This window comes from Bos javanicus, chromosome 4 (genome assembly GCF_032452875.1).
Source record: "Bos javanicus breed banteng chromosome 4, ARS-OSU_banteng_1.0, whole genome shotgun sequence".
NCBI lineage: Eukaryota > Metazoa > Chordata > Mammalia > Artiodactyla > Bovidae > Bos > Bos javanicus.
The window spans coordinates 14,114,731-14,139,303 of record NC_083871.1 but is presented as its reverse complement, the minus strand read 5'-3'; the positions used below and the strand labels follow the sequence as shown (position 1 = coordinate 14,139,303).

The following is a 24,573-nucleotide window of genomic DNA, read 5'->3' as shown; positions in this document are numbered from 1 at the left end:
AGCCTGGCTTGGTTTCAAAGGTCGTTCATTCTTGAGTTCAGTATTTATAGAGGCCCTGTGTTAGCTGCCCCAGGCCTCCTTACTGATCTTTTTCCCCCTCAGTCTTCTGCTTGTGTGCACGGCCGGGAGAAGGCCTTGTAGACGTGGTTTCTCTCTTCCAGGTTCTCCGCTGTTGTTAGGAAGACCGTTGTGGCAATCGCCAGCACATCAAAGACTTCAGCCTTAATGAAAAAATTTCGGAAACTATCTTGTTTTCTCATGAAAGTTGGCAACAGAAAAATCTAGGGCCTTAGAATAATTTAAAAGCAAATTGAAAGCTCATCCTCTCATAACTCTGAAGACTCCAAAGTGTCAAAGAGTGTTTTGTAATCCAGTTCCTGAGAGCAGCGCCACCCAGGCTCCCATGCAGTCTGGTGTGGTGTGAGGGGCAAGGTGAGGGCAGTGGGACCGCCTGGGCTTGAAGTCCGGTTTTGCTGTGTCCTGTCAGTGAGATCTCCATTTCCTCATCTGCTGCAGTAAGGTTAAGAGCGGTTCCTAAATCGGAGGGGTGCTGTGAACATTAAATGAGTCTATTACTACAGAGTACTTTAGAACAATCTGGCAGGTGATGCATGCTCACGAAATGCTGTTACTGTTGCTGTTTTATTGTTTCAGGTAATAGTTTTCATTTCCTTACCCAGAGCAAGAAACAGTCATGACATAAACAGATGTTCTTCAGAAGGCCGGCCCCATCTTCAGTAAGCTACTTTTAAGTTTAGGGAAACACATAGCTGAACATTTTTACTATTTCCTACTATTAATAGAGAACTGCATGATCTGCCTTCACGTTTTTCATGGAATTTTTAGTGTTCCCAGTCTCTTAAGAACTGTTGGAAATGCATTCTCAAGTTCTCCGTTAGGGTTGAAAGTGCTTTCTTCCCCAATGATTGCGGGGTCCCTGCTGCTTACAATTAATTGAGCACCAAAGTGCATGGTGACGGTGTTCGTCCACGTTACCAGTGCACCCCCGTCCTGTAACGGGAGCATCAGCCCCCAGCTGGGTGTCCATTTCCCAGTTCAACATTCCGGACAGGTTGGTCTCAACGTGGTGGCTTCCTGCTCTCTGAGGAGGGGGAGCGGCCAGGGAAAGTGATACTGTTTTGGGTATAATGATCTGAGGATCCCCAAGACTACTTTAGTTGTAAACTAGGGGGAGTGGTAAATAACTGAACACCCGTTCTGGTATTGTCGAGAGTAATCTTGGCTTACGATAGTTTTAGCAGTGGGTCTGGCAATTCAAAGACTCTGTTCATTTACTTCCAATTGAATACATACTGTGGTCATTTTTCACTACAGGGTGTTTAACAGTTGGTTTCATCCTTCCTCATAAATTGGAGACATTTGTACAGAGGACTCCTTTTTGTTCAATACATTGTAATTTCTTCACTCAATTGGTTTTATACAATTTCATATCACTGATGATACGTCTGTGGTTTATTGAGTGCCTACTATATCTAAAGCATTCTGCCCACTCCGCAAGGAGGATGAGCAGGGCACAGCAAGGTGGGGGAAAGACAGGAATGCAAACAACTGATGATAATGTAGGATGGAATAAGACAAGTCTTATAATTGAGGGCCACGCAGGAGACCACGCGATCAGATCAGTTATTTTCAGTTAGGAGGCCTGGTTATATTTACATAAGTGGTGGCATTTGAGCTACCAAGTAGGAGGATTTCAGGAGCTAGAGAAGAAGGCTACGGTCTGTGCCAGGCGGAGGAAAGAGTGTGGACAAAGGCCTGGGTGTGTGGAAGGTCTGGCTGGGCTGGGCCTGGGTACTGGAGACCAGGCTGAGAGTAACGCCTTGTAGTGTCTCAAGAGTCTTGCTTTGGAGACAGATCTTTATGATGAAAGGGTTCGGGCAGAGGTGGTAGGAGTCAGGTTTGAGATGCTTAAAGGCAGCTGTTGACGTGTGCAAGGGGCATGCAGAGATCAGAGAGAGCGCTAGACTGAAAAGTTGGGCTCATGGTGGCCATTGAGCCGTGTTCTGAGGAGGGCTTGAATGTGTGGTGTCAGGAATGAAAAGGAGAAGATGCATTTGAGTGAACGTTCAAAGGTCTAAGTGACTTAATTTAGTAACTGGTTTACTCTGAGGGAAAGAAGCTTGAAGAATTGAAAATGACCGTTTTCCAGGTAGATGACCAGAAAAACAAGATGCTAGTAATGAAGTTTGGGACACAGGAGAGAGACAAGATTTGAGGCCTGGGTGGGGGACACCCAACAGCATGTTGAGTGATGTGGAGGACTCTAAGCTGTCAGGGATTCTGGTGCAGAAGATAGGAGTGAGACACTTGGATCTGGGAATCAAGACCCATGAGAGGTCTTAAAAGAAGACCTAGGGAGGGGAGTTCTTTGCAGAGGAGAGTTGATTCAGGACCCGAGGACAGAGGGCTGATTGGTGCCTCCCATTTAAGGAGTGAGTGGAAGAGGCACTAGAAAGATTAGGTCCCAGCAAGAGTTCCAGCAGGGATGGGCCTGGCCAGCACTGGCAGATGGTGTAACTGAAAAGAGGCTTTTCAATAGAATTAGAACTCTGGTTCTTACTGTTGTTTTGTCTTTAAAAAGGTTTTATTGTAGACACTTTCAAACTGCACAGAAGTAAAGGTAAGGGAATAATGACCTGCCATGTTCTCACTCCAGCTTCTATCATTTTCAGTATTTATTAACTCCTCATTATCATCTAATAAAGTTTATTAAACTTCAGACAATTTAAGGTCCTCAAAACCCTTATCCATGATGCCTTTTCATTTCATCGAGATGAGATCTCACTCCAAGGGCCCATTTGGGAAATGGGCAGAGTGTTGTGAGGAAGAGTCTCTGCAGAAGGAATGCGCCTCCTACATGGCACACGCTGGGTTCTGATGGGAGGCTGTGTTCTATTGTGTGTATACACTTATCTCCGGGAATATCAAAACAGATCTTAAGACTGGGCTCTCTATCCATAGATCATACGAATTAAAACATACATCCAGCGGCACTGCCTCAGTTTGGCCATCTCTGACCCACGTACCATCCAATTCCTAAGTTTAGAGCATTGGTCCTCAGTTGGGACATAAGGCCCTCCCTGAAGACATTCTTGATTGCCGTGGCCTTGGAAAGGGGCTGTAGTATCTGGTGGAAAGAGGGTAGGAATGCACAGAAAAGCCCACATACAAAGGCTTCACCCACCCCCAGACACCAGTAATGTAGAGGAATAGCATCTTCCGGAGCAGAACCACCCTTTTCAATCTGTTGTTACATCACGTGTTTGTGAACTACGTTACCATTAAGAACTTTTCTCTCTTCTTTGGGGAGAGGTTAATGTCCTTTTAACTGGTTTTCCTTTGATCACTTGCATCACCTAAGCAGGGTTTGGCCAGATCGTTGAGCGTGTGCTGTTCTGTGCTTAGTTGCTCAGTTGTGTTCGACTCTTTGTGACCCCGTGGACTGTAGCCCTCCAGGCTCCTCTGTCCATGGGGATTCTCCAGGCACGTATATACAGTGGGTTGGCCTTGGCCTCCTCCAGGGGATCTTCCCAACCCAGGAACCAAACCCAGGTCTCGTGCATTGCAGGCAGATTCTTTACCATCTGAGCCACCAAGGAAGCCCTCTTTGAGCCTACCAAGCCTCATTCTAGTTTTTATTTTCCTCGTGTCTTTGGACTCGAACAGAAGTGATTTGGTTTCTTTGGGTAAGAGATTTAAGGGGGGGATGTACTTTCTCAAGACACATCCACCAGTCTGAGCAAAGTTTCCTCTTTGGAAGGAGATAATAACTTGGGGATGCTATTGAACAAGTGTGGGGCTCGGTAATTCAAGATATAATGTCTGTTTCTTCACCCTGATTTGAAATTGAACACTCATTTATCAGTTCAGTTCAATCGCTCAGTTGTGTCCAACCCCATGAATTGCAGCACGCCAGGCCTCCCTGTCCATCACCAACTCCTGGACTTTACCCAAACTCATGTCCACCGAGTCAGTGATGCCATCCAGCCATCTCATCCTCTGTCGTCCCCTTCTCCTCCTGCCCCCAATCCCTCCCAGCATCAGAGTCTTTTCCAATGAGTCAACTCTTCGCATGAGATGGCCAAAGTACTAGAATTTCAGCTTTAGCATCATTCCTTCCAAAGAACACCCAGGACTGATCTCCTTTAGAATGGACTGGTTGGATCTCCTTGCAGTCCCAGGGACTCTCAAGAGTCTTCTCCAACACCACAGTTCAAAAGCATCAATTCTTCGGCACTCAGCTTTCTTCACCGTCCAACTCTCACATCCATACATGTCATTTATAGTAACTGAGAAATACAAATAATTTCACCTTTTTTTTTTCTTCCAAACTTTAAGCTTTTTATTTTGTATTGGCAATGGCACCCCACTCCAGTACTCTTGCCTGGAAAATCCCATGGATGGAGGAGCCTGGAGGGCTGCAGTCCATGGGGTCGCTGAGGGTTGGACACGACTGAGCGACTTCACTTTCACTTTTCACTTTCATGCATTGGAGAAGAAAATGGCAACCCACTCCAGTGTTCTTGCCTAGAGAATCCCAGGGACGAGGGAACCTGGTGGGCTGCCGTCTATGGGGTCGCACAGAGTCAGACACGACTGAAGTGACTTAGCAGCAGCAGCATAGCTAATTAACAATGTTGTGGCGTGTGTGTTAGTTGCTCTGTCACATCCGACTCTTTGCAACCTCGTGGACTGTAGGTAGCCCATCCATGGAATTCTTCAGGCAAGAATACTGGAGTGGGTTGCTATTTCCTCTTCCAGAGGATCTTCCTGACCCAGGGATCAAACCCAGGTCTTCTGCACTGCAGGCAGATTCTTTACCGTCTGAGCCACCAGGGAAGCCAATGTTATGATAGTTTCAGGTGATCAACAAAGGAATTCAGCCATACATATACATTTACCTTCTTTATTTGTAGGAAATACAGCTGGAACATGCAAAGCAAGCCTTTGTTCAGAGGGACAATGCCAGAACTGGAAAAGTCACAGCCATTGACTTCCGGGATATCATGGTCACCATTCGCCCTCACGTCTTGACGCCTTTTGTAGAAGAATGTCTAGTAGCAGTAAGTAGGGGGTGTTGTTTTTTAATTTTTACTGGAGTATACTTTAATTTACAACATTGTCCTCATTTCAGGTATGCAGCTGAGGTAATCAGGTATACATATTTGTGTATCAACTCTTTTTAAGAGTCTGTTTGCATAGAGGTCATTATAGAATGTTGAGTAGCGTTCCCTATGCTGTGCAGTAGTTATTGTCTCTTTTATGTATAGTAGTGTGTCTATATCAATTCCAATCTCCCAATTTATGTCTCCCCCCAAGTTGTAATTTGCCCTAATGAAATACTTTATTCTATCTGGTATAAGCTCAGTAGATAAGGAATTGTAAGAACAAGTCTTATAAATTATGTAGAGTTTTTTTCTGTTTAAGCACTGACATTTTCTTCTTTGCTCAATGGTATTGCATCCATTACCAAAGTTACAGGAAGTGCTTTGTGGGTGTTAGTGAGTATCTTAATTTGTTACCTGGATAGTATGAAATATCTTAAAGAAATGTATTAACTAGAATTTTTTAAAAAAAGGAAAAACAGCTGTATAATTGCATGTTAGTTTGCTTTATAGTTTGAGATATGGCAAATGCTTGTCTTCACTTTTACAAGTTCTCCAAGAAAAGGTATTTTAAAATAAAAACCTTAAAATAAAAAAAAAAGTGCACATAGATATATTTGAGGAGTCGGCAGAATAGCAACTCTAAGCCTTGGATTCAGTCATTCATGCGCCCTGTGTGTTGAGGCAACAGTGGCCCATGTGGTGGGCAGGTCTCTGCTGCCCTCTGTTGTGGAGCTTCTTCTCTAGTGGGGGTCCAGCCACTCTTCTCCCTCATGGTTCCTGAGGGTATCCTGGAACATTCCATGGTGGTGGTTCCCAAGCCTTGATCATGGAGCTTAAGAATCATCAGGGATTGTTATTAAAAGTGCATATTCTGAGGTCTTTTCTAGGCCTGCTGATCCACCATCCACAGTGGTGGTCTGATTTCTTTTTCTTTAAAATTTTTAAACTTTATTTAGTTGCTCATTTTTGCCTGTGCTGGGTCTTCATTGCTGTCATGAGTTTTCTCCAGTTGCTGTGAGCGGGGCTGCTCCCGGGTTGCGGTGCACGGGCTTCTCCTGGTGGTGGCTTCTTGTGTGGAGCACAGGCTCTGGACGCTTGAGCTCAGTAGCTGTGGCACCTGGGCTTAGCTGGCCCACAGCACGTGCGATCTGCCTGGAACAGAGACTGAACCTGTGGTGCCTGCATTGGCAGGCAGATTCTTAACCACTGGAGCACCAAGGAAGTCCTCATATCTAATTTCCAAAGCTTATCGGATAATTGTGATGATCCCCTGGATTTGGGACCCATATGCAATGGTAACTCTTCTTGTGTTAATCCCAGGGAGAGGACTTTTTGAATGTTTCGCCGTCATCTGAGTTTCCCATAATGCTTACCTTAAGTGAGAACTCAGAGTAGCTTTTCCTTTTTCCTCTTTATTTTCACTGGTCCCTCTTTTTGAAGATAATGGTGTTCTAATAAGGCCTTCCCACTCTGGCACGCTGGCTCCTTCTCTTGGTCCTTCCCTTCCCTAGCCCAATCTAAACTCTCACATCAGCTATTTCAAACGTTTATGAAGTGAAGATTTATGTGGTTGTTACCTTATAAAGAAGTGCTTTCCTAATAAAAATATTTTGCCTTGTTAGGGAAGGATAGAATTTGAAACCCCAAACTGAAGTTCCATTTATAATGGACATGCTGTCTGTTTCCCTTATCCCTGTGAAGAAATATGGTTTCTTACAAATTCTGATTATCAAGAGTCCTGGCCAGTCTTAACCCCCATCAAAGCATATGACATCTCATAATTTTATCATAATGTGCTTGTTTGCTGGAAATCCTACCAATACAAAGTATGTACTTAAATGATTATTTATTACTACTTATAAGTAACTTGACAAATCATGATATTAATGTTAGATTAACCACTTCTCATAGCATGTTGTGTTGGTATAATAGTTTTGCATGCATAAGTATACACATGTGGGCATGTGTATAATACAGTTTTGCATGTCTAAGCTTTTAAGAATTGCTCATTAGATGAAATAAACAAACTTATAAAACATTTCCAATGGAAATTTGAACTCTGTAAATTACTACTGGTCCTGTTGTTATAATCCTACATGTGTATTTATTTAGTTTTCTAGGACCTGTGTGTGGAGAGTACAAGTTCTGGTCATGATTAGTTGCAGTTACTTCTAAAAATCATTTATAGCTTTTTTTTTTCTTTTAATGTGAAAGAAAAATACTTCTGGCCACTTTTTGCTATACATGCTTTTTTGATTACTTCCAAAACTAGCATTTGATATACGTACTTCTGAATCTTCTTCATTCTATAAATCCTTTGTTTATTTTTCTTCTCCCCCCCTCTTATTTTCAACTTATTTGAGGCTGCTGGAGGTACCACATCCCATCAAGTTAGTTTCTCCTATTTTAATGGATTTAACTCGCTCCTGAACAACATGGAACTCATTAGAAAGATCTACAGCACTCTGGCTGGCAACAGGAAAGATGTAGAGGTGACTAAGGGTGAGTGCGACTAAATCTGAATTCTTGCCTGCAAGTGTCTTGGTGAAGTATTATTAGAGGGAAGAAGACAACCAAAAGTTCATGTTACAGAGTTTTCTGTCCCTAGTTTTCTGTCTCATTGACACATATTAACCATTTGGTACTTGTGTGTTCTCCACTCTGAAACAATTTTCAGCACATTTTAAATAAATCCAAGGCTGTCTTTGAATGAGGGACCCATGTAAAGTTTCTCGTGTGTGCGCTAAGCCTCTTCAGTCGTGTCCCACTCTGTAATGCTATGGGCCGTAGCCCACCAGGCTCCTCTGTCCATGGGATTCTCCAGGCAGGAATACTGGAGTGGGTTGCTGTTTCCTCCTCCAGGGGATCCTTCCTACCCAGGGATCAAAGCCATGTCTCTTGAGGTTGCCTGCATTGGTAAGCGGGTTCTTTATCACGAGTGCCATCTGGGAAGCCCCCAAAGTTTCTTAAATATTTTCAAATCTTAATGAAACCTAAACTGAATTGACATCCTCTCAAATGACCTTCGAAAGTACACAAGGAATTCTTAAAATTATACTGCTGACAGTGTGTGCTGATTGTCAATCTTTGATTAAGATATCAGCATTTTAATGGGATTTTTTTTTAAAAAAACAAGAATTCCCTTTGGAATTCCACAGCTTCATTAATATTATATCCTGGGACCTATGTGTATGGAATTCCATATCTGCTTCCTGGTTTTCCCTGACTTACAATCTGAATGGCTTCCTGTGTCATTTATTCAAAGCCTTCAGGTGACACCAACCTTTTAAAGTCACTATTCGAGCAAGCATTCTGCACACTCTTTCCAGATGAATGAAAGAGTTCTTACCCCATTTGGATTGACTTGAATTCTGTGACTGTTAATAATAAAGTTTGGTGATGTTCGCTCATTCCAGTGCCTTGAGTTAATGCTGCATTTAGTGGCTATTCCTTCTTGAATCTTTCCCTTTTAACTCTTTTTCCATACAGAGGAGTTTGTTCTGGCAGCTCAGAAATTTGGTCAGGTTACACCCATGGAAGTTGACATCTTGTTTCAGTTAGCAGATTTATATGAGCCACGGGGGTAAGTTGGCCTTTTTTTCTTTTAATTAGCTTAATAAAGGGAGGTTGGGAGGTGGGAGTAGGGGGAGGGCAGCAATCCTGGAGAAAAAGAAACCAAATTAAAGATGACTCTGAAAGGTGGGAAACGAGAAGAGGAACATTTCACAATTCCATACCTTAAATTTTAGTTTGTTTTGTTGTTGCTTACATTTGCTTTTCTTTCTAGACGCATGACCTTGGCCGACATCGAACGGATTGCTCCTCTGGAGGAGGGGACTCTGCCCTTCAACTTGGCTGAAGCCCAGAGGCAGGTGGGCAGAAGGGTCACACATGCTTCCTGGTGTTGCCTTGATAAGGCCCCACAGCCCCTTTTCACTTGCAGTTGCCTTTTCAGCACTGGTTCCTGACCTACTGTTTCTCTGTTTTGCAACAAAAAGAAAACCAGACCATTTCAAAAGGCTGGAAAGAGTACTTACTTAGAAATGTTCTAAGTAGCAGATAACTGGCGTTTGCTCTCTTCTGCAGAAGATGGGGTGATTTCTTAGCTGCATGGGAAGCCTCACCCTCCCCAAAGAGGAGGAAGATCTTTCCTCCTTCCCTCAGCCTCAGGCTGGCAGAGCTGGGGCCACAGACCGCTTTGGGTGTCACGTCCCAGCATCATGTCGAGAGACGAGGGCCGGCTCTGCCTCGAAGAGAGGAGCTCCATCAGGGCACCGCCTGACTGCCATGCCTGCCGTTTTTCTGAATATCAAAATGAGATAATTTTGTTTAGTCTGGAGTCATAGTTTGAAGGCTTTTAGACCTATTTTCTTTGTGAAAGGATTCATAAGTTATGTGGAAACAATTTGAGGAATGCTAAATTTTATTTTATGGTTAACAGAAACCAATCTCTTGAAGTTGTGGGAGTCAGAAACCTAAGACTTGGGACCTCCTTACGCTTAACTCTTGCTCGACTTTCTATAGATCGGGATTAGAGAATAAAAGCCTTCAGAGCGTCTGTTGTGCTTCCACGATGTGTGTAAAATAAATCCCCTCACAGACGAGCGTCGTCGTTTCAGAAAAATACCTCCTTTAAGGCAAAGCCATCTCTGAATCCTGTGAGACTTAACAGTTTTTGGCTGGGAGCTCCGGGTCTGTACTGAGACGCCAGTTTGACCACAATGGGTTGATGCGGGCTGCATTTTTAGGACGGGCAGGCCTGGAGCCAGGACGCCCTCCTTTCAGCTCTTTCCCACCCGATGGCAGCGGCGGGGTCTGTGTGCAGCGTGGTGGGCGTGCGCTCAGCAAACCCTCGCTAGGCACCTCTGGAAAACCAGCTGGTCGCTGTTAAAAGAGGAAGCCGATTTCCCCGAGTGCAAGAGAGAGGAATGTGGAATCACATGGAGAGGGGGCCACAGCCCCGCTCTCCCCTCCCTATGATTTGTAAACACCACTTACCAGTTGATTATCTCTTTGCCTCTGTGTTACTAGCTCCTGTAGAAATTGGGGGATTAAGAAAAAGCAGAGAATTACAAAAAAAAAAGATTCCTTCTGTTCTCCTATGACAGTGGTACCCCACAATTTCTCCTCTATGCCCTCTGCAGCTTTAGCAAGTTTCTGATGGGGGGTGCTTATTGATCCTGTCCATGAAAGGGTTCGATGAGACTGATGAGGTTTACAGCAGGAAATGATTGGCTGCTGCTTGGAGGTTCAGAGCAATTCACTGGGGCCTTGCCTGGAATATTCTTTACTTATGTGAACCCTGGCGGGCCTGACAACATTGGCAGACGCAAGCAACAGAGGTCACCCGCCTGCCAGGCTAGGGGGCTAACTCTTCTCCGCGAGAGAGGAGTGTGGGAAGAGGAATCTTTCTAGTATTCGTTTTGTGAGGATGGTACATTTCTAGCTTCAGAAAAGTTATCTGAAAGTCTGGGGTTTTGTCTGTCTTTAGATGAATTAGTGTTAGTGGTAGGTATCAACCCATTGTTTGCAAAGTATTTTCACTCACTGTTTTGATGCCAGAACCTTTTTTCGTATTGCCAGCTTATATCTGTGTACATAAAGCAGTGCCTTTCTTACCGGCGCATCTGTCAAAATGAAGTTACTGTGCATAACAGGTATAGATGGAAGTCATCCATCTTTATGGGGATACCCTTGGAAGCACCCATGGCATTTGCAGAAGAAATGTTTTACTTTCTTAAAAATGCATATTGCTGCATAAAGCTATTTTCAGTTCATTTTGAAGGAGATTCCAAATTATCTCATTGTATTAGAATTGTGCTCCACTAACAGCAGCTAAAATTCTGTGGGTTGATAGTTGGGGTGGGTAATTATTTTCATTGTTCACCAATCTTAATTATCATGGCTTATGAAAAAACAAATTTTATTGAATGTATTTATTCACTCAACAGGTATTTATTAAGCACTAACTATATGCCACCCTCATGTGACAGCTCTGTGTGACATAAAATTACTGTTTTATTTATGTAGACAGAGGCGTGAAATACTCTAAAACTTTCTGACATCAAAAACACCATAAGAATAGTAGGTCAAAAGAACACTAATAATAATACAATAACTGACTGGCCCGAAGTATGAATTTAGAAGAGATGGACAAAAAAGAGAAAATATCAAATCACCTGTAATATAACCACTTAGTAGTAGCCACTATAAATAATTGAGTATCTCTGGGTGATGTGGCAGCCGGCACGCTAGTGTTATTTTCATATGCATATATACACCAAAATAATTTTAATGAAAAGCACAGCATATTCACACACAGTCTTCAACACTGGTTTTAAAAGATAATCATGAAACATTTCAAGCAGTTTAAAAGGTAGACAGAAATAGATAATAAATACCTGTCTACGCACCATATTGGTTTTTAGCCTGCTTTTTCTTTATAATCCTGGATGCACACTTTTTCTGAGCATTGAATATTTTTCACAGTATTGTTTTTTAATGGCATGCAATTTTGTTTTAGAGCTATAGCATTATTTTTAACCAGTCCTCTGTTATTGGACCTTTGGGTATTCTCAGAGGTTTTGCTCTTAAAATGGTACTGCTTTTTAAATTTTTTTTTAAAACAGTACTGCTTTTTATTATTATTGTGGCTTGATCCTTGTTTATATAGACGATTATTTTCTAGCCTAACTTTTTAGAAGTAGAATTGCAGGGTCAATTTAAGCATTTGTACATTTTAAGCGTTGAGTGTGTATTGCCAAATTTTCCTTCAGTGTATACTTGATTAAATGGCAGATTTGAGAAGCCCTGTTTTTTGTCATCTTCTGCCAGGTTGGGCATTGCCATTAAAAACAGACAAAACTCCCCAAACCTACCAGTTTGACGATTTGTTGAAGAATGATGTCTCATTAATGGTTTTAAATTTATTTCTCTTTGATCACTAATGAGGATTGAGCATTTGAAGATGAGTTCATATTCATAACATTTTGGGGGACACAGTAGTGTCTTTCATTTAAACTTGATTTTAAAAATTGATGGCAATAATTACTTTTTATTGAATTTACAAAAATCTAACCATACCTTCTTCCTCTTTGACATTTTAGCCGTATCGTGAGTTTAAGAACGCAGTTGTAATTTAAAAATAAAATAACATGCTCATTTTTTTTTTATTTCCTTTCCGTCTCCTGTCTTCCCACTCTGCAATTCCTGTGTACGCAAAGAAGAAGGCATCAGTTGATTCATCTCGACCAGTTCTCCTGCAGATTGCAGAGTCAGCCTACAGGTTTGGTCTCGGTTCTATTGCTGGAGGTGAGTCATGGATGAGTGCAAATTGTTCATTGTTATTCTTCTTTTTCCTCTGATTTTTTTTCCACTTTGAAATATTGAAGGCAACAACCTTCTCTGGTCTTTTCCCAAGCTAGTTAGCAAATCTGTATCTATGTGATGGGATAATAGCAAAGGGGAATTTTTCTTCGTACCCTGCATTTGATCAGGGACTTAGAAGTAGCTTTTTCTTCACATCTGTCTGCAGATGGGCTTCTAGATATTGGTTAGTACTGAGGCTAGGCTGTAGTGATCTGCTTTTTAAAATTTGAACTCAGTGGTATCCTTTTATTAGGAGACCCTTGAGTGAAAGCCACTGTGGTTTATTAAGGATGTAGAAAGTTCATTTTAAAATTTACATGTGCACAATTTCTTTATTTCAGCAATCTTATCTTTGACCACCTCCTTCTTTCCTGTGACCTTAATTTCTTCTGAATTATTGGTATTATTTGATTGTAGCTGTTGGAGCCACTGCGGTGTATCCTATCGATCTGGTAAAAACTCGAATGCAGAATCAACGATCAACCGGCTCTTTCGTAGGAGAGCTTATGTATAAAAACAGCTTTGACTGTTTTAAGAAAGTGCTGCGCTATGAAGGCTTCTTTGGACTGTATAGAGGTTAGTGCCATGTGCTAAATTCATGAAAGGTAAAATAGTAGTCAGAGGTTTGGTTTTTCCATCTGAATGCCTGAAATGTATTAGAGAGACTGTGTTAAAATGGAAATACAGCAGATTCTCAATTATCCATGCTGATGGGTGTAGGCTGGAGGCTCTAGGGCATGGCGAATCAAAACAGCCCATAATCTGAAAGCCATTTATATTGCTCTGCAGTATGTTTTGTTTCTTAAAAATAATTATTTTTATAAACATGTCCAGTAAGTTTTTAAAAGACTCATATTGTTTGTGTTCTTGAAATAACTCTACTCACCAGTTAACAGGGAAAGGCAGCTGGGGGATAGGACAGAGCTTACTTGGGACAATGATTCTCCTTGAATATTCCACAAAATCGTCCATCAAGCCTCTAACCAGGGGTTCAGTGCAGCCCTCCTTCCTTCACTGTATTTTTTTTCTTATATTAAAAATTTTTCATTATAGAGTGTAGGCTCTCTAGTTGTAGCATTCAGGCTTAGTTGCCCTTAAACATGTGGGATCTTAGTTCCCTGACCAGGGATCGAACCTGCATCCCCTACATTGGAAGGTGGGTTCTTAACCCCTGGACCTGCAGTGTGTGTGCTCAGTCACTTCAATCGTGTGTCCTACTCTTTGTGACCCCATGGACTGTAGCCTACCAGGCTCATCTGTCCTTGGGGTTCTCCAGGCAAGAACACTGGAATGGGTTGTCGTGCCCTTCTCCACGGGAGCTTCCTGACTCAGGGATCAAACCTGCGTCTTTTTTGTCTCCTGCTTCAGCAGGCAAGTTCTTTACCACTAGCGCCACCTGGGAAGTGCCACCCCCCCCACACCTCAAATATTTGTTTATTCACTTGGCTGTGCCTGGGCTTAGTTGTGGCATGTGGGATCCAACCGGGACCCCCTGCGCTGGGACCCCGGAGTCTTAGCCCCTGGATCATCATTCAGTGTCTTTTTCTGAGTTAAAGCTGCCACTTTCCCTTCCTCAGACTCTGTCCCCAGCGGAGCTGATTCACATGGCACTCTAGCCAGGTACTCCTCCTCTATCCAGCTGTTCCTTTCAACATCTGAGGCTCATTTAAGCAACAAGAAAAGTAACAAGAAGTATGTGATCAAAAGGATCATCACAAAGGACCCCACAGACACTGACTGCTTGACCACTGGCCTAAAAGCCATGACTTAACTTCCCAGCCCCTCCGTCTGTGATTGCTTTGCATAAAGAGAAAAGAAGTAAAGGTATCTGCCTCAGCTAAAATCCAGTGTTGTGAGACAGTTCCAGCTGAGCCACGTTGCCGTTTGGCAGATGCAAGGTGTGTGGGGGGGGAGTGGGGGGGGTAGGGGGGGCGGTCCCTCCCTTACCCAACCAGTACTTGCTCTCGAAGAAGAAAATGGTATTTAATACTTTCAGAGACAGACCCGGAAACTGGCAGCCGTGTAAGCCTGTGCCGCTAGGCCTCTTCTGCCATCTGCTGACTTCAGTCTTCTTCTTAAGCACCCAAGTTAAAAAAAAAAAAAATCAACAACAAAGACCCCTCTTAAAATCTCTCACCTTAGAAATGAGGAGGTTTCAAACTCCAGAGAAGCTCCGTTTTGCAGGTTCTTTGGTGCAGGTAGATAACCTCCATCAAAGGCCTTTTGATCTTTCTCTGCCCTCTTTCCCTCACCCCCTGCCTCTTCTCACAATTGGGAAGGTCTTTGACCCCAGGTGATTGATGATGACCCCTACAGGGTCACTGCCTTCCATCTGAAATACTTCCCCCTCCTAGTGACAACAAGCCTTGCAAATGAAAAGTCCCCCCAAGTAGTACAAGGTTAATGTCGCAGTTCCTGCTTTGCACTGAGTGATTCAAGCAAAGGCGACCACTTTACCTGTTCACATGGGTTGTTTTCTGCGGGGACAGTTTTGAACCTCAAGCTGGACAACGCTAGTCTGTGGGCTTCCCTTGGTACTGGGTTAAAGGGTGCCTTAGAATTGTGAGGAAATAATTTCTGTCCTGTGAATGCCCTTAACGTGTTGACCTGGTTCACTTGAATTTTGAGTCCCTTCTCTTTCCTCACTGACCACACCTGGTGCCTCCTGATTCTTGGTAGCACCTGGAATTCCTTCCTTGACCTGTCCTTTTGACCCCATGGACAAAACAGCTTGAAGTGTACCTGAGTTCTGAGCTGCTCTGGGCCATCCCATAAACCTCATGCTGTTTCAGTTACATTGGAGAGACTGGAGGAACTGGTTTTAACTCCTCAGGGAAGGGGGCTGTGTCCGCCTACTAGATAGACATGGAGACTCCCTTTGAACACCAAAGAGGCGACTCCTCCTCGTTTTCCTGGTTAGAAAGAGCCATTTATCTAACCTGTGTGGGGTGTCTGATCCCTAAGGGGTGCTCTTGTCAGAAGTGATGAGTAGAGTGTGAATACAAGATGAGGAATGCTGGGAGTCACCTACGTTCATTTCTCCCTGACTTCTTATCTCTTCTAGTTGATAATTTTAGAACAAAAGATGTACTGTAAAACTTTTTTAGTTTCTGTTTTGTAATTTGGATCTTGAGAGCAAAGAGGTGATTGGCAGTGTTTTTGAAAAAGTGTTTATAATCTTCATAAATGAATTATTCCTATTCTTGATTGGCTGGGGACTAATTCCCTTTTGTGCCTTGCACATAATCATTGATTAATAATTAGATGTAACTGCATATTTGCAAATGCTTATCATTGAATAAGAGACGGATCAGATGAAAATGGGAAACTGTCATTACCAGCAAAAAAATGGTAATAGAAACAGAAAAACCCCAACTATTTCTGAGAATCCGTATTCTAACTTTTGTATACAAAGTCAAGCTATAATCACCCACATGTGATTCTTTGACTATAAATTTCCTATTCAATGTAGTTTGATTGTTTAAAAATTTAATATTCCAGGGGAAAACAGTTAAATTTTAATTCTGAGAATTTAGAAATGCTGCTGTGCACACTCTACCTAGCAATACTTGAAAAGGTGGCAGAGTACATCTCTAATTTATAAACATGTTTCAAAATATTGAGCCTATTTTTTCCTATTGTGGAATTTTGCTTAACATGTAATTTTTCTGCATCAGGACATATATAATTGCTAATATTTCCTGAGGAGGATAATTTGAGGATATTGCAGAAGTAAGTTCTCTCCCCTATTTTAAAATTAGCTTTGTGTATATTTGGAGAAAAAGTATATGGCATCTCTCTCTTTTTCCTTCTTACAGTGAGAACACAGGATTCTAAAGGGAGCTGTTTTGTATTTAGAAGTAGTTCTCATGGAACTCCACAAGTGATTATTATTTTTAAAGAACGCTTTCAGCACGAGTTGTTTTCCTCTGTGCTTTCTCTGGCAGTTGCCAGCATCGCTCACGGTCCTGGAAGTTATCCGATCATAATCAGGGAGGCTACTGATAACGCAGCTCTGGGGACTGTTCGTGTTGTCCTCCATGGATGCTGAGTCCAAGGGCTTCTAGTGTTGTGAGTTGGTGAGGTCCTCTCCCCATATTTCTGTGCACTTCCCGGCTTCTTTGTCCATCAGAGTCTCTTAACTTTGGGTAAGTTTGGTGGTTACAAAAGATCCCCTTAGAAATCCTATGAGACTGACCCTGCAACCATTCTCTGTAATACAGACTACTTTACTTTTCTTTACAGGAAAATTAATTGATTTTTCTAGGCCTGTATTTTTTGAAATTCAGGCCCCCTAGGCTAAGTGTATCTGTATCACAGGAAATAACACCCAAGATAATCCACATCTCCCTGAAGTCACTTGTAAAAGTCTTCCTCTGTTTCCTCCCCAGTCTGCAGATTGATTTAATGCACCGAGGTGTTTAAAATCCTTAATGAATTACCTGACAGCTCATTTGATTTGAATGAACCGCATGACCAGATGAATCAGTTATTGGCCGGCTGTAGACTTGGCTTATTAAAGAGAAACGATTGATTGGGTGATCATCCATAATTAAATGCTCTTAACGTTCCAGGGATAACTAATTTCTGCCTTTAAATTTTTGCCAAACTCTCCTCCCTCAGATGCTTCAAGTAATGAGATGAGTACCCTTAGAAATTGGAAAATGTTTTGGGGCGGGAAGACCATGGGGAAAAGGATGGATTCAGGAAAAATACTTCTTAAAGGAAGGTTTTAGTTTTTACTTCTGCTTTTGCCGGGGAAAAGAGGAAAATCTGCCAGAAGAGGAAATTAGATAATTTTATGATTTAAACTTAATTTGGAATACTACTTAGTCTTTAAGGCAATTAGCAAGGGAAAAAAAAAAAAAGAGGATGTTTTTTAATCAGCCCATGGACCAGGCTTGCAGAGTTTTAAATGTATCTATTTCAGGTTGTCTGTGTGCTGCAAAAGCAGTCATCTTCCATCCTGGAATGTTCTCAAGGTGACATCTAGAGGATGTTGTGGTGATATCTCAGGAAGTTTTTGATATGCTTGCATTCTAGAAGGAGGTGTTGTTGGACAGCTAGTTTAAGCTAGGTCTCCTGGGTGTGGCTTGTGGTTCTATAGAGGGGAGGCTCCAAATTATATGGATCCACAGTGGGATCCCTTCTTTAATCCTTGTGGATAAAAATAAGTCCAAAAATCCCAACACCAAAATAAAGCAATTGGAGGTCCTACAAGAAGGCAGGCGTCTTGGCACAAACCACAGTGAATCTGTGCACTGTGCTGAGTCATAGTGTCCATCCGTGTCCACCAGCACTTCTCATGAGTGCAGAATGGCTTGTTCTGCTCCTTATTTTCTTGGCCAGTTTTTGCACGTTTTCATTTAGGGCGATAAGTTGTGACTAGATCAAAAAGCAGATATTTGGTTGTAGGAAATCAAACAAAAATGAACAGAAAGCTTGGACAGTTCCTGAGCTGGGTAATCAAATCTCCAGAAGTCTACCATGAGCACAGAGCTTTCAAAGGGGAAACTGAGGTGATGGCAACTCGCAACTGGGGTGGATGGGAGTGGATCGTCAGAGGCTGGAGAGGGCCTGATGGAGAACAGTGAGGAGCTTAGAAAATTGGGAAAGAGGAAACTAGGCAGAGCCTGGCGAAGAAAAGATTAATTAGCGAACAAATTATTTCCAGGCCTCAAGGATGATCATTTATAGCTAGCTACGGCCTTTACTAGGGCTTCCCTGGTGGCTCAGATGGTAAAGAATCTGCCTGCGATGCAGGAAACCCAGGTTCGATCCTTGAGTTGGAAAGATCTCCTGGAGAAGGGAATGGCTACCCACTCCAGTATTCTTGCCTGAAGAATTCCGTTGTCAGAGGAGCCTGGCAGGCTACAGTCCATGGGGTCCTTAAGAGTCGGGCAAGACTGAGCAAATGAAACTTTCACTTTTCATTGCCATTGCTGAGGGCAATGACAAAGGCAATAGACAAAATCTCAGCACCCAGGAAGTTTAGATAGAAAAAAAGATAACCAGGACCCCAAAAGTTGCTATATACCAGAGTGAAAAACTCGGGGAAAAAAGGTATATGGTTCTTCTTCCCAATGATCTTCTAGGAAGTTCCCAAGGAGGACTCACAGGAACCATGCTTTTCTAGACCATGACAATATCAGCCTTCTGTGCTTTAACACTCAGTCTCCCAAAGCCATCCCGAGCCATAGCTAAAATAGCAGATGATTCTTGACATTTTGAACAAAAGCATCTAACCCAGATAAGCAAGCATTTAAATCTTAATATCTGCCATGCGCCCTGCTATACCATACACCATACACTTACCTTGGGGTGACACCCTGAGAGCCGGTGGAAAACTGGATTGCACGAAGGGCCATGAAAGGGGATAGTGTAGTTGGTGGGGGTTGGGGGGGTGCCTCATGCTTGGGGGCTGTATGAATCAAAAACAGACAGATACAGGGGAAGGGAGGAGGGAAGAAAGCTTGAACAAGTGAAGAGAGAAGGCCATGGAAATAGGAGCAGGAATAAAAGCCGTGAGGCAGGGTGTGCAGGGCGCTGATAGCTCCAGAATAAAGGTTAATCTGATGTTGAAAGCAAGGCAGGCTCTCTGGGAAGATGGGAGCAAGTAGAGGGACCTCCGTGCAGAGGTCAGGAGGCTAAGAATTTAACCTCGGAGGGGTCGCCTCGGGGTTGAAATTAGATAACAGAAGGGCACTGGATGTGGCTCCGGCCACAGCAATAGGAGTATTTTCTGCATTAACATCGTCTACCAGCCCTGCAGCCTGTCTGTGCCCTACCTGCCTTCCACCCCACCTTACATGCTCTAAGCTACCTTTCTCCAGGTTGGGCCGGTCACTTTGGAATTTGTTTTTTGTCCGAGCTGATACAGAAGTGATGTGATGAGATTTCTCCCTTATCACGGCCCCGCATCCTCTGTGCTCCCCCGTGTCTTGTCCAGAGTGATCTGTTGGGACACCCGCCATGTGATGGTTATAGTGGTTGGACTGTCAGCCCAGTCCCTGACCCACTGCTTTCTCTGAGCCTCGTTCCCCAGCTGGGCCCTGACTCCCACTTGTTCACCAGCTTGTAATCTGCAGTTCGCCTCTGCCGGCCAGTGCCTTCTCCCGTTTGAGAGGCAGACATGGGTTCCCACCCCAGCACAGCCACCCTTCTTGTGCGGTGGGAAAGGGCCCAGTCATGCAGCCTGCCAGCCCAGTGTGAGCTGGCACTCAGAAAAACATGCAGAATGGGCTGGAAGAAATGCCTTTGTAGACCAGAGAAGGAAGCTGGAGGAGCAAGTCCACTAGGGTGAACAGGGGAGAAGTGAGCGTTGAGGGGCAGAGAGCCTTGTTTTGAGAGGCGGAGTGGGGCCACATTCAGCTCAGCCACTGCACAGGCACCACGTTGTGAGGGACTGGGGAGACGCTGCTCAGCCTTTTAGAGCCAGTTTCTCTGAAGGACACCAGACTTCCCTGGTGGCTCAGATGGTAAAGCGTCTGTCTACAATGTGGGAGACCTGGGTTTGATCCCTGGGTTGGGAAGTTCCCTGGAGAAGGAAATGGCAGCCCACTCCAGTACTCTTGCCTAGAAAATCCCATGGACGGAGGAGCCTGGTGTCCATGGGGTCACAAAGAGTTGGACACAACTGAGGGACTTCACTTTCACTTTCCCTGAAGGAGGGGGAGGATGGTGATGATGATGAGCATAAAGAACAACAACCAAAACACACATCTAGAGTGCTTACTGTGTGCTGATACACTTCCGAGGGTTTTGTGTGTGTTGTTTCGTCTTCAGGACTGCCCCGTGCACATACTGTGCTTATCCCCATTCTACAGATGTGGAAACTGAGGTTCAGGGAGGTGGGCGTAACTGAATCACTACTGCACAGCTACTAAATAACAAGAGTCAGAATTTAAACCCAACAGCCTGGCTTCAGACTCCATGCTGTTAATCACCTGGCTCTTCTGCCCCTCAAGAGAAATTACATGGCAAAAAGTGGCTCATCATCGGAGGTTGAAAACTGTTTAAGTTCTTAGCTAAGACATTTTATTTTAGCTGAAAATGTAGCTGAAGATGTGGTGTTATGTCTGTACTGCTTCCTCACTTTTGCTAAAGAACGTGGTGCTGCTGGACGCTGTCAGTGCTTCTAAGCTTGGGGGCATAGCCACGGGGAAGAGCATTTTACTCCCGTCACACTCCCCTAATTCCGTGCTCCCATACTTTCCTCATTCTTGACTGGGAGCACTCTTCAGGATGAATTGCCTCTTAGATGCAAGAGGAGAATCAAGAATATGCCATGAACAGATAGGTAGAAACGTGACCTTTTCGGAATACACAGTCTAGGCTGTGAACAGTATCTGGCTCTTTATATGCAGTTACTAATACCATTATCATAATAAACCAGTGAGTCGTAATTAGCATCCTTGGTTTACTAACGAGGAACTTAAGAGTTCAAAGGATAATGTCCCCAAGATCACTCAGCATGAAAGCAGGGCAGACCGAGGATTCCTTGGTTCTGGTTTGTCAGCCTCCAAGGCCCCAGTGCTCCAAGCCATTCATTCTGTTGCCAAGCCATTGGGAACAAATAGCTTTAATCATGCCAATGTTATTAATGAGTTTCTTTCATAGTCCCTTCTCACCTGGAGATTCTGGAATTATATATCTCTAAAAAGTTTTTAAGTAAAAACTACAGCTCAGTAGCCCTCTGGTCAGCATACTGTTCTCAGAAACTTCCTTTTGGGGGTTCTCTGTAAAGCCTGCAGTTGAGGTTCCTGGTGTGGGCTTAGCTTCCACATCTTTTGCTCAGTCCTTTCTTATCGAGTTGCATAAAGGATGGGGATCCGAGGGGATAGTGTGATTTATATCTCAACCCCATGAAATCTGAAGACAAAATACTATATTAATATTGTACTCTGTAAATCTTTTCTCGCATTAGCAGCCTTCTGGTAAAGTTTGCCAAGGAAGCATTGCCACATGTGCTGATGGAGCTGAACTAAAATGAGAAGATTAGAAAACTAACCACACTAATAAATTTCATTTGAGGCAGTTGGAAAACAGACTGCTGTTTTGACAAGTCAGAAACAACACACACATGCATTCTCTGTTTCTAATGGTTAAAATGAATTTCCAGAATCCAACAGAAACATCTTGTATTAGAAGCCTGATTTTTCTGCTGAGTTATCCAGATGTCAGACATACATGTGCTTTAAACTTCAGTGTGATTGTGTTGAGCCGCCTTCACCAGACTGGCTGTTTTAGGCATTACCGAGCCACATCACCCTTCCTCTTCCTGAGGTCAGGGAATCAGGAGGTTGTTGAAATCCGCAGCTCTCTGGCTTCCCTTCTCCTGCAGATCAGGACCCCTCCCAGAGAACGTTTGGCCACGACTGATGGCGTCAAGGCCCACATGTCTGCTGGCTCTCAGATTGCCATCCACAGCCACCCTTGATTCCCAAGGTCACCACCACAAGAATGATCCTGATCCAGTGCCTCCCTGAGTGCCAGCATCTGGCCTAGGTCTTAGGAATGGATTTGTACTTTGGTTTTATTCTACTGGATTAAGTTACTCATTTTATACAGTGAAACTCAGGCCTGATATTAAATTACCTTAACCTCCCAATTATTCTTCCTGCCTTGGGTCTCTGCCCTTACCATCTGTCCTTCACCTGCCTCCAGAACTCTTTTTCTTTTCGAAGTTTCCTCTTTAAAAGCCACCCAGACTTTTTCCCAAGCCCCTTCATGTGGCCTGCAGAGAAACAGCACAGTGTCCTTGTTTAGGAGCACCCCCTAGAGCCAGCCTGCCTGGATTGAACCCCCCTGCCCCACATACCAGCTGAGTGACCCTGGGCCGGCTCCTGGAAGTCTGCCTCAGTTTCCTCATCTGTTGATGGGATAAAAATGACATGCGCTGAGTTTTGCTACTGACTTGTGGTGTGGGTTTCATATTGCGGCTTTCCTCGTGGCTCAGATGGTAAGGAATCTGCCTGGAGATAAGGACGGTAAGGAGACCTGGGTTCAGTGCCTGAGTGGGAAAGATCCCCTGGAAAAGGGCATGCAACCCACTCCAGTACTCCTGCCTGGAGAATCCCATGAACAGAGGAGTCTAGTGGGTTACAGTCCATGCGGTCGCAAAGAGTTGGACGTGACTGAGTGACTAACACTTTCTGTGGTGTGGGTTTCATATTGGGGCTTTCCTGGTGGTTCAGATAGTAAGGAATCTGCCTGCGATGCCATAGACCTGAGTTGAATCCCTGGGTCAGGAAGATTGCCTGGAGAAGGGAATGGCAGCCCACTCCAGTATTCCTGCCTGGAGAATTCCATGGACAGAGGAGCCTGGCGACGAGCTACAGTCCATGGGGTTGCAAAGAGTGGGACACGACTGAGCGACTGACGCTTTCACTTCCTCTGGCATGGGTTTCGTGTGTTGCTTCCCATACAGCACACACAGTGGTGTGCGGCATGTAGTAAGTGCCCCCGTACTGTCATTATCTCCACTGTTGTTGATTCGATGAATTACCTCTGCTACCGCTGTGTGTTTACGAGGTCTGTGACCTCGCCCCAGCCCTGCCCGTGCCGTGAACTTGAGATTTGGGTGCCTTTTCACAGTCCGTTCTCTCTGCCTAGGCCGCCTGGCTCTGCATCCTCCTCGTGTCTCTCTCCTGCAGTGAACCTCCGCTTGTCCTTAAAGAATCATGCCCAGGATCTCCTCCTCTCTGATGCCCTGCTCCGCCCTGCAGGCAGAGTAGCTGGTTCTCTCCACTGTGTTCCCAGAGCACTTTGGCGCCCCAGGGCTGTGACACCCAACACTCTGTTTTTAGGTGCTGTGTCCCGTCTTTGGCACACAGACACCTGGGTCTCCCTCTTTCTCTAAACTGACACCGGCTCCAGGGCACGCCACAGATCTTACTATTTCAACCTAGTTTCTTCCAGTCCCAGGCACAGACAGCATTTGGTAAATGTTTGCTGAACAAATAAATATTTGCCGCCCTATATTTAGTCTTAAATGCAGGGTTTTCTCTATTGTTTTGTTTTGGTCTCTGCTGTTCACAGGGCATTACTAAATTTATAGTGAGAAAGACAAATCTCGGTCGCTTAAAAGGCTGGCTGAAGTGATTGTATCTAATGCTGTAGGCATTTGGCTGTGTGGGCTGTTTTTTATTAGTGATTTAAAAAGACTGTCACAGGGTAGTGATAGAGACAAGAGATCATCATGCAAATCACAGTGCTATCAACCCATCCATGGTTTGGGTGTACAATTTAATGATGAGAAAAATACATCCAGCCAGTAAATATTTAACTAAACATTTCCGTACTTGACCTCAGTGTAGAGAGTAGAATGGAAATTGTGAATGTTACGATGTAGTTTAAATAGCTTATGCCTGAATTTTACTGGTAGAAATGAATGCTGTGTTTTCATGAAGTAATAATAGTGCTTTTTTTCCTCATAGATATTATCTCATGGTGTAAGTAACGGGTTAATAAGTGAGTATAGTTCAGGAGGAGGAAATTCTTACTTTGACTTAAGAGTGCTTGCTTTGCCCAGATGGTTCCATATTCACATTTTCTGTGCTGTTTCGGTTCATTTAGATTAAAAAGAGCATGGCCATACTCAAGCTAGCAAGAGCATAGGGGAACTTTCCATAAGAGTTCACATGAGGGAGAAGGAAAACCAAGCACTCGTAGGGATCCCAGGGCAGGAGTCTCACTGGAATCTGGCCCCAGTGGGACCAGAAGCTGGTTAAGGCCGACTCTCCCATCTGGGCACCTTCCACAGCCTGTGTGTTCTCTCTGGTGTCCGTATTCTATTTGTGGCACGTTTCTCCTCTCTGCTAGGCCGCTTCCTTTCCTGTCACAGTCTCTGCTTCCTTCTGGCGTTCGCACATACGTGGCTTCGACTGGCCAGTTTTCCCGTGTCACGTGGCACCTTCTCAGCTTGTGCCTCTGTTAACTGGCTCCTCACCTCTGAGGAACTAAAAAGCCTCTTGATGAGGGTGAAAGAGGAGAGTGAAAAGACTGACTTAAAACTCAGCATTCAAAAAATGAGGATCATGGCATCTGGTCCTGTCACCTCATGGCAAATAGGAGG

At 43.9% G+C, this 24,573-nt stretch overlaps 1 protein-coding gene across 3 annotated transcripts in view; it reads left to right on the top strand.

Moving 5' to 3' along the window:
* SLC25A13 (solute carrier family 25 member 13) overlaps positions 1–24,573 on the top strand; it is a 231,918-nt gene that overhangs the window by 133,020 nt on the left and 74,325 nt on the right. For 2 of the 3 annotated variants that reach the window (XM_061413496.1, XM_061413498.1), the window contains 6 exons: positions 4,938–5,084; positions 7,493–7,631; positions 8,619–8,712; positions 8,917–9,001; positions 12,353–12,440; positions 12,915–13,073. In XM_061413496.1, coding sequence (XP_061269480.1) covers positions 4,938–5,084; positions 7,493–7,631; positions 8,619–8,712; positions 8,917–9,001; positions 12,353–12,440; positions 12,915–13,073 — 712 coding nt within the window. The remainder of the gene's footprint in view (positions 1–4,937; positions 5,085–7,492; positions 7,632–8,618; positions 8,713–8,916; positions 9,002–12,352; positions 12,441–12,914; positions 13,074–24,573) is intronic. The other variant, XM_061413497.1, reaches the window with a different exon arrangement.